The 10,676-nt window shown below is 44.6% G+C and overlaps 1 protein-coding gene across 1 annotated transcript; it reads left to right on the forward strand.

Annotated features, from left to right (window-relative positions):
* Positions 1–242: 242 nt before the first annotated feature.
* On the forward strand, positions 243–9,910 carry dthd1 (death domain containing 1). Its single transcript, XM_057855051.1, has 10 exons — positions 243–1,668; positions 1,743–2,088; positions 4,933–5,242; positions 5,343–5,522; positions 5,587–5,852; positions 5,916–6,074; positions 8,715–9,004; positions 9,064–9,296; positions 9,366–9,414; positions 9,478–9,910. The coding sequence occupies exons 1-10, from the start codon at positions 1,527–1,529 to the stop codon at positions 9,783–9,785; spliced, it is 2,283 nt and encodes a 760-aa protein (XP_057711034.1). The 5' UTR covers positions 243–1,526; the 3' UTR covers positions 9,786–9,910.
* The last annotated feature ends 766 nt before the right edge of the window (positions 9,911–10,676 follow it).

Raw genomic sequence — 10,676 nt, forward strand, 5'->3', positions numbered from 1 at the left:
CAACTTCGGTCCTCGAGGGCCCCTATCCAGCTTGTTTTCCATGTCTTCCCCCTTTAAAACACCTGAATCAAATGATCAGCTCATCAGTAATCTCTGCAGTCACCTGATAATGATCCTAATTATTTGAGTCAGGTGTGTTGGAGGAGGGAGACATGGAAAACAAGCTGGATAGGGGCCCTCGAGGACCGACGTTGGCTACCCCTGCTTTAGCCTTTAAAGGTCTGTGCTGAGTGATCATCACACACTAAATGTAACTCATAGCATTAGCATATAATTCGCGTTAGCTTTAGGCTAGTGCTACGAGACGAATGCCAGTTTTCGTTTTACGAGACGAAAATGCGCCATAGTTTCTGTCACATGTTCACAATGTGTGACTCTTTTTTGTGTCGTTAGCTTGCATTGTAGCAGTGTCTGGTTGTGTCACTCGTGTTGTACTACGCCTTGCAAAACACAGTAAAAATTTTCTTATCTTTAGCCTTTAAAGGTCTGTGCTGAGTGATCATCAGATACTAAATGTAACTTCTAGCATTAGCATAGCAAATTCACACCTTCACTTATTTTTGGACAAAACTTTTGAATTTTACAGACGAAAATTTTTTGAGTATTTCAACCATAAGTAAACAAAATTAGTAATATAGTTTTCGTCAACGAAAACTAGACAGAGACGTATACATTTGAAATAACTAAAATACGACTAAGACTATTAAGTATCTTTGTCCAAAATACTCGGACTTTGAAAAGGGCTGTCAAAAACAACACTGGATCCAAGTTTGTTTTGTATCACCTTCGCACGAGTGTACCACCGAGACCAGGCTGATGAAGATCCAAATGACCGCGTCGGTCTTCATTGTGGACTGGATTCTAGAGAGAGAAACACATCTCGCTAACGACTCCTCGAGAGGTGTTATCATCAATACAAACAAATTCAAAACCATGGCGAGACCTTACTTCGTCAGTCAGGAGACCTTCGAGACTTTGTCATGTTCCTCTTCACTGACTGTTCCCTGGCAGGGGAGAAAAGATGCCTTTTAATGCTCAAGAATGAAGATTGGTTCAGAAATAGATGACAGACGTTGGTGGAAAGGTGGTGGGAGGGGCGACAAAGAGCAGGAACGTTTGCTTCAGCAGAGAAAAGGATGAAAAAAGCTCCCTCTCGTGGTTCATAAAGCTGTTTTCGCTTTAGCGCTCAGACTATTTAAGTCATGAATGCACGTAAAATAAGCAGCGGAGGAAAAGACATACACTGCCTCAGTCTGGCAATTCTTTTGTCCTTCCACGTCACGCCTCCAGGAGTCGCCTTAGCAACATGTTTTACAACCAGCTTGTGAAATGTACTCCGTGTAGTAGGATGGTTGTACACAGGAACCCTCGAGAGACAAGGACTTCCATTCCAAAGTGGGGGATGTAAGAAAGACCTCATAGTATTTACCGACTATTCGTAGCTGGTTGCAGTTCGGTCTTAAAACTTTGTGAGACGTTTCGCCTCGACGAGGAAGACGAGGAGTCCTCGTGTCTTCCAACTCTTTATGGACACCAAACAGGACGATGTGGATCGAGAGACGGCTTTGGGAGTGCTGAGTTGGCTCAGTGTTTTTTATGCGAATAGAATGAGCGCATGGAGGGATGCTCTTCAAAAGTGTGTCTGCTTCCTTAACCCAAACCCGCCTGGTATGCGACCTCTGAGGCTGTTTTGTAATCCGATTGGTAAAACATCGCTGATGTGGAGTGTGGTTCTTGTCCAGATTTTACCGGTGCTTTGTTGAGTCTTCTGGAAGACTTAGAGCAAATTCAAGACCAATTGAACAGCATTTGCAACAAGGTGGAGACTCAAGTAAATCAGTTTAACTCGGAAGCATCTCCAGACCTGATGACTCGGCACCCCGAAACCGATGGCGTACCGTTAGCCTCGAAGGTCCGGTCAGAATGTGAAGATGGAGATGGTCAAGAACTGCTTTCAAGCAATGAGCAAACATTTGAGTCGGACAGTGTTACGTGTCGTGATGAAGCAGAGGGTCAGGAGGTCAAAGGTAATGATGGCAACAACATCTCAGACGGCGTCTCAGAGAAGAAAGAATGGATCAGGATCGGGTAAGCTCCAAATACAAATCCGTAGGAGGACTTTATAAACATCAGAAAAATAAGGAGAGAAGGCACTCAATTTAGTTGAAAAGCTTGCAAGTAGAAGGAGGGAAACTATACAATGCAGACGTGTCTTTCCTCCCTGCTGCTGTTTGCTGTTATCTTCGTCAGTCAGTCTGTCTGCTTTTTTTGTATTTCCTCTGTGGATCAACCGTGCTGGTCTCTCATACAAAAATGGATACACACAACCTCCACCCCTTCAGTCCGCCACCACCTTTTTCTCACTATCACTGATTCCCCCCCTCCCTCCAGCCATGACTGGTAGTTCTTTTTTTCGTACAAAAAAATCCCTGCACGTGACCTGTGCGTCGCGTCATACCCATGCTATGTTGTATGATATATGTAACTTGTAACAAAGTCTGCAGCGGCCCGATTCTCACTCATTGAACGGAATTTCGTTGCATCTGTTCTCATCGTGTGAGAGCTAGGGGCAGTTTACATGGTGACTGTCCGAGAATACGACAAATGTCAAATTTGCATTTATATGGGCCCGTCTCCATCCGAACAATGTCGCAATTCCGCATGAAAACGATGTAGTATCCATGCCAAGCCCTAGGGGGCAGTGCAGATTTACAAGGCGACAGCGAATGATGCACTTTGACCCCTCAACCCGGAAAAAAAATATGCCCGACCACTCAAAGCAATGGCATTTTTCTTTTGTTCAAAAAGGCACAAAAATGGAAACATTCAAAATTTTTAATTTAAAAATATTAAAACAGTAAATTAAAGCCGACATTCCGCCATATTTGCTGTTTTTAATGTTTAGTAGCACCGCTGCGCACGCCCAATGTGACGTGTACGAGTGCTGACGTTATCGGCGCTGTCTCGTGCCGCGGGAGCCTTTGATATGCATGCGGAGCAGGCCGCCGTCAATCCCCCGAAATCGAATTCTTCCACTTTGGAGGCAGGATTCAGAATTTTTTGTCTTCGCCGACACCATATGCACGCCAGGCCCTTCCGCTACTCAGTCATTGCGTCTTTGTGTCACAGAGTCGCCATGTAAACTGCCCCCTAGTGTGACAAATAAATCTCAATCTGAATTTTTATTAGGTTAGGTATGTTAAATTAATACTAATTAATAGTTTATCAATAAATCATGTCCGAGGGGAACGGACCAGGGCACCCACATGAAAAACGCAAGCCACAAACCACTTCAGAACCAACTAACTTCACAAGTAGAGACGCCGCTGCGAAGTAGTTATCGACTGGATGTCGACTCCGCCTCTCTTAACTCCGGGTATCTTGCAATCCGGCTCGAAGGACCATTTAACTCATTTGCGCCCAAAAACGTATAAATATGTTCTATTTTTAATTTTTTCAGTGTCCCAAAAACGTATTACGTTTTAATTTTTTTTTTTTTTTATAAGAGGCATCTCTAGGTTCTGATGCACCTAAACTGCAATGCACAAAGCTCAAAACCCATTTTAAAGCAATGAAACTGGCCACTGGAGGCAGTAGCGCATTTTGTAAGAACTCATCTCGGGCCAAGAAAGGAAGTGAAGAAAAATAGTCAGGAAACGGAAGTTGGAGGGATCTTGTAAAGACACGTGAGAAAAATGTGGAGAACGTTCGGGAAAAAAAGGCAAACGACACTGGAGGAGTGTTTTGAAAAGAAAATGAAACCCTCGTCAAAGAAGGATTAAAAAAAATCTATCTTGATGAGACAGATGGTGGCTGCCACAACAGCGTCAGGTTCCACATGCGTTCTGCGGAGCTCACGTTGCGTTACTCCTGAGCCCTGAGGTTGAAACCAACGATGAAGATGATGAAAAAAGTGAGACCGATCTTGATCCGGACTCATCAGATTACTGGGAGCCACCTCATTCAACCGGGAGAAGCCGAGAGCCTTCCCCGTTGTTATGTGCGCAAATAGTTCAACAGTTCAATAGTTTAGTTATGTGTAAATAAATTGTTACTTTGCGACCAAAAGCTCTATTTGTCGTGTTGTTTATGATATTTTGTAAAAGGAAAACATTATTCAGATGTTAACTAAAGCAAAAAATAGCTGTGTTAAAGTCAAAGTTATGTTTGAAATGTATGCTTTCACAAAAAAAGCTCAATTTCTCTGTTTTTTCATCAGAAATTGGAAAATTGCTCAAACTAAGCTATTTTCTAATGCTGATTTCTAAAGAATGAAAAAAGATATGAAGTAACTTTTTTTCTGCTGAAAGAAGAGAGTCTAATCTTTCTTTTGGTGGGTTTCATGTTTATAGAGCAATAGAACAGAATTTTCTATGGGCCTTGCAAAATCAGTCAAAATCCAGTAAAACGGCCGGGAGCGAAGGGCCTTGCTCCAGTGAAAATGGCTGGGAGTGAATGAGTTAAATGTCAAGTTCAAATACAAATCCTCTCGAGGATATTTATAAACATTAAAAAAATGAAAAAAGATACTCGATTGAGTTGAAAAGTGTGCAAGGAGAAGGAGGAAAACTATACAATGCAATACTAGACTACAAAATACAGTTTTCACAATCGTTCTGGACCTAAGCCCTCCTTACCCTTTCTTTTTATATGGGGCGGCCCTAGCAACAAGAGAGTGTCAACCTTAAAAGGATGGGAAGCAGAGCGGGCGACACGTCAATGAGTTTGTTTGGCTATGTGTATGCATGTAGGTTGGATTAATACATGTGTATCAGCACATTCCAGCAAAGCAAGGCTGTCTTTGTCCTTGTCTTGAGCAGGCAAAGCTTACAATTGCGAGCAGCAATTGATTAAAGCAAATATATAATAAACATCTTGTAATTATGTCATCAGCCTCCAACGATAATGTTTTTATGATCTCAATTGGTACAGACAACCAGACATAGCAGGCGCATGCTTCATCAGAGCACCTTTGAGTTCCGCTGAAGCTGTGCGCTGCGAGGCGGCCGATGCCATGAGTTGCCTCATGGTGACCGGCGCCGAGGAGCTGCTGAGCCGGGTGATTCGGCTCCGAGCCGAAAGCCACGACGATGACCTCCGCTTCCCTCTGACTTTAGCGTTGTCTTTCCGGGCGCGTTACCGTGGCAGCTACAGAACCATAACTGTCAAGGTGGTGGATGCCGAGGGGAGGGCCAGCTACCTTCTACCTGCTACGACGAAGGACACGTATGGTGGGAAGAGGGTAAAGTACATTCCTAAACTCTATTGAGTTCTCATTAGTGTCCTCAAGTTTGATTAAGTTGGATTAATCCAGATGTAATTTTACTGGGATTTTGCTTCAGGGCTCCTTCGCAGAGGTTAAGGTATACTCCCTTGGCTTGTTCGCGGTGGTTTCCTGTCTCAAACAGGAACATTTCACAGTTCCTCGACGAGGCGTGTCATATAAAGTTCCCACGGACCCTCGTATCTGCCTCAACTACCTCCCTGGAGCCTTTGCTGCTCCTGTAATGGTGCAGTACACGGTAATGGAAGCAGTATTACCATGTATCGTTGCTTATTTTTACATCAATCTGTGCTTAACGTCAGATCCAACCTCTCGACGCCGTTCTCCTGGCTTCCGTCAAGCCAAAAAGCGAGGCCTATCGCCGCGTGGTGTCCACCAGCCCAATACTCTACCTCACGCACCCGTCCTCGCAGACACTTCAAAGACCCTTGACCGTCACACTTCCCTGTCCGCCAAATCCTGGCAAGCGGAAAGACACGAGGGGACAAGCGGAGGAAAAGCAGCGCTGCCTTCCTCAACTTGCCGCTGCTCCTCCAGCGTTGGATTGGTCTTGTTCCCAGCAGAGGAGGTAAAAGCCTTCAGCATGGTTTTGATCTACAAACACCAGCTTCAAAAACATTGCGTATTTCAGGATGCCGGTTCCCTGCACGCAGTCTGCCAAGGAGAACCCTACGGAGCTTCTGAGTGTAGTGACCTCCAGGGACAGACAGTGGAGCTTTCTGGAAGACGTCCCGATTCGGAATCATCAAAACGGCTTGGTGTCTTTTGAAATTGCAGAGAGCTTTGACAGGTTTTTGCTTTTACTCTGGGGTATTACTCTCGATAGCTACAATTACCATCTTGAATATTTGGAAATCTACTCTTGTTAACTCCTGGGTTAGTGTAAAAATGATGAGAGTGCCATGTGGCATGAAACTAAGACTAGCATCCAGATCTGTAGCTAAACCAGACTGTCTACGTTTTAGGAAATTGAGTGTTAAGCATATCTGGTACAAATCCCATCAAGCACCTTTACTTTGACTTGACAAGTCCAACATTCAGTTGTCAAGGTTCGCAGCTTATCATGTTGAAGCACACAATGACCAAAAAACTTTCCACAGCAGCTCAAACAGCTGTTTTGTTCCAGCAAACACGAGCCTCAGTATGCAGTTCATACTGTAAAAAGGTTGCCCACCTAATTGCCTGCCTGAGCGGTCCACTGTCCGACAAAGCCAAGGCAGCCCTGCCCTGCAAACATTCAAGATGCTAATTGGAGCAATCCAACCTTGTGTTTTGCAAGTGTGAATGGGAATGACTAATGAGGACCTCAATGCTCACAAAAAAAATTGCTGATTAGAGTCTGATGACCCTTCTCTGGTAACAAAAGTGATTTGTATCAACTGATCCACCCCTTGGTAGTTCTAGTGTTAACACTATAACTTGTTGCAACAAAACAGCTATTAAAGGTACCGAACCCCACGTTTCACATGTGGATTCACCGAACCAAGCAAGCTAATAATTAAGCAAATCCTCTTCAAAATTCTTTTTTTGACAGCGTTTTATAAACGGGTCAGATTTTGAGACCACGCTGCCAATTGGTCTGTTGTATTCCCTCAAACCAAGTGCGAGTCAACCTTCCACTGAGCAAACCAGTTCTTCCTCCCATCAGATCAAGGAAGGACAAAGAAATGGATTAATCCATTTCTTGGTTTGAGGGAATACAACAGACCAATTGGCAGCGTGGTCTCAAATTTTTAACCATTTATAAAACATGCTGTCAAAATAGGAATTTTGAACGGGAATTTCCTTAATTATTAGCTTGCTTGCTTGCTTGCTTGCTTGCTTCGGTGAATCCACATGTGAAACGTGGGATTCGACGCCTTTAACAGCTGTTTAGTTTCAGCAAACACAAGCCTCAGTATACAGTTCATACTGTAAAAAGGTTGTCCACCTGATTGCCTGCCTGAGCGGTCCAGTGTCCAACAAAGCCAAGGGGCAGGCCCTGCAAACACTCAAGATGCTAATTGGAGCAATCCAACCCTGTGGTTTTGTGAGTGTGAATGGGAATGACTAATGAGGACCTCAATGCTCACAAAAGATAAGCTGATCAGAGTCAGATGACCCTTCTCTGGTGACAAAAGTGATTTGTATCAACTGATCCACCCTTGGTAGTTCTAGTGTTAACACTGTAACTTGCTGCAACAAAACAGCTATTAAAGGTACCAAACCCCACATATTTCACATGTGGATTCACCGAAGCAAGCAAGCTAATAATTAAGCAAATCCTCTTCAAAATTCTTATTTTGACAGCGTTTTATAAACGGGTCAAAATTTGAGACCACGCTGCCAATTGGTCTGTTGTATCCCCTCAAACCAAGTGCGAGTCAACCTTCCACTGAGCAAACCAGTTCTTCCTCCCATCAGATCGGAGAAGGGCAAAGGAATTGATTAATCCATTTCTTGGTTTGAGGGAATACAATAGACCAATTGGCAGCGTGGTCTCAAATTTTGGCCCGTTTATAAAACATGCTGTAAAATAAGAATTTTAAATGGGAATTTGCTTAATTATTAGCTTCCTTGCTTCGGTGAATCCACATGTGAAACGTGGGGTTCGATGCCTTTAACAGCTGTTTTGTTACAGCAAACACAAGCCTCAGTCCACAGTTCATACTGTAAAAAGGTTGTCCACCTGATTGCCTGCCTGAGCGGTCCACTGTCTGACAAAGCCAAGGCAGCCCTGCCCTGCAAACACTCAGGATGCTAATTGGAGCTATCAAACCCTGTGGTTTTGCGAGTGGGAATGACTAATGAGGACCTCAATGCTCACGAAAGATATGCTGATCAGAGTCCGATGACTAATGAGGACCTCAATGCTCACAAAAGATATGTTGATTAGAGTCTGATGACCCTTCTCTGGTAACAAAAGTGATTTGTATCAACTGATCCACCCTTGGTAGTTCTTGTGTTAATCCATTTTTTAGCCCTTCCTCGATCTGATGGGAGGAGGAACTGGTTTGCTCAGTGGAAGGTTGACTCGCACTTGGTTTGAGGGAATACAACAGACCAATTGGCAGCGTGGTCTCAAATTTTGACCAGCTTATAAAACATCCTGTCAAAATAAGAATTCTGAAAAGGGAATTTGCTTAATTATTAGCTTGCTAGCTTCGGTGAATCCACATGTGAAACGTGGGGTTCGGTACCTTCAGCAAGGTTAAGAACCACTGATGTATGCAGTAGAGAGAGCGCCTTGCTCATATACAAAGTGTCCTTTGAGGCATTTTCTTCAATCCAGTTCAGCCACTTTTTCGTCAAATCACGAAATGCCATTTCACATTAAAAGACAACCTTAACGACTAAGTTACTCCTGCGTGAAAATCAAGTTGCACCATTTTTTTTTACTGGCTCTACGAGCGTGCCAAGATACTGTACTTAAACTTCCATCCTTCTCCAGTTTCCTTGTGGTTCGGCTGTTGTCCCCGTTGCAAGCTTTCCAGCTCACCTCCCTGGCGGAGGACTTGGTGGAGACAGCCCGGCACCACCTGGTCACCGTGGTAATTTGGCGGCTGCCGGACGAACCCCGCGCCATCCTGGTGACCGCCCTGCCTAGCGGGGAGCTCAGGTGGGAACTTGCCCGACAGCGAGCAAAGGGCAACGGTGCGCCCCTGCAGACGTCTGCTGAGATTTACATGCAGGAGGGGGACCAGCTTCTCCTCCATCTTTGTGGAAACATCTCCTGCGCAGGTTAGACTGAAGCGCATTCTACGACCAGCAGAAGACTAATTCTTCGTATGTTGAAGCAGGAACTCAGAAGAACCATCGCATCACTTTTCACAGTCAACGCAAGAATGAGCTACTTTTGCATCTGACGGAAGTGGACCCCTTTGGTAACTACAGCTCCCCTCACTACAAGGGCGTCGTCGACTTCTATAAGGTCAGCAGAGATCAAGTGGAGTGGCGAGGGGACACGCCGGTCCGCGTGGAAGTAAAAAACCTAGGGAACCCCGTGTGCACGCTACCCTTGACTTTGCCAAAGGTAGAGAAAACTTCCTCCAGCACCTGAATCCCAAATTTTTGGTTAACATTGTCTTCCTGTTGAATTTAGCGAGTGAAACCAGCCGTGACACCGAAGACTAAGCTTTCTGAGCGGATGGGTAAAGACAAATTTTGACTTCTCGACATCTTGGACAAATTACAAATTGATTTCTGGCCTGCAGAGTCCACCTCAGAACCGCCGCTCGTCTGGCTATCTGGCGAGCTTTCGGAAGACGAGTTGGCCCCCTTGGCGCTTTCGCTACATCTTCGCCGCAGCGCCGCCCAACTGGTGAAACTGCGAGCTGGGGACAGTTTGCCGGACCGAGCTTTGGGCCTCTTGACCATATGGAAGAGGGAGCTGCCCGCGTCACAGATGCAGCCCAAAATTTCCCAGTTGGCGCGTTGCCTGGCCAGGATCGGCCGGCCGGATCTGGCCAGAGAGCTGCTGCTGCGCCAGGCCCGAGGAACGCGACCGTTGGACGTTGAATGAAAATACTCTGTCTTGAGATAAGTCTTTCATTCGTTTGCAGAATGAATGATGCTCCTCAAACATATCACAATAAAGTATGATAAGGTTTTTAAATATATTTCTAAACCTTCCCCAGATTTGCACTGTTCAAACTTTGGCTAAATTCTTATGCTATGCTCTTCCGCTAGTCGCATTGTTGAGGTGAAGTTTAGGGTTACTTATACAGTGGGGCAAATAAGTATTTAGTCAACCACTAATTGTGCAAGTTCTCCCACTTGAAAATATTAGAGAGGCCTGTAATTGTCAACATGGATAAACCTCAACCACGAGAGACAGAATGTGGAAAAAAAAAAAAAAAAACAGAAAATCACATTGTTTGATTTTTAAAGAATTTATTTTGCAAATCATGGTGGAAAATAAGTATTTTGGCTCATTCCTCCATGCAGATCTCCTCTAGAGCAGTGATGTTGTGGGGCTGTCGTTGGGCAACACGGACTTTCAACTCCCTCCACAGATTTTCTATGGGGTTGAGATCTGGAGATTGGCTAGGCCACTCCAGGACCTTGAAAGGCTTCTTATGAAGCCACTCATTTGTTGCCCTGGCTGTTTTTTTGGGATCATTGTCATGTTTAAAGACCCAGCCATGTCTCATCTTCAATACCCTTGCTGATGGAAGGAGATTTTCACTCAAAATCTCTCAATACATGGCCCCATTCATTCTTTCCTTTGCACAGATCAGTTGTCCTCGTCCCTTTGCGGAAAAACAGCCTCAAAGCATGATGTTTCCGCCCCTATGCTTCACAGTGGGTATGGTGTTCTTCGGATGCAATTCAGTATTCTTTCTCCTCCAGACACGAGAACCTGTGTTTCTACCAAAATGTTCTATTTTGGTTTCATCTGACCATAACATAT

This window comes from Corythoichthys intestinalis, chromosome 13 (genome assembly GCF_030265065.1).
Source record: "Corythoichthys intestinalis isolate RoL2023-P3 chromosome 13, ASM3026506v1, whole genome shotgun sequence".
Lineage (NCBI taxonomy): Eukaryota > Metazoa > Chordata > Actinopteri > Syngnathiformes > Syngnathidae > Corythoichthys > Corythoichthys intestinalis.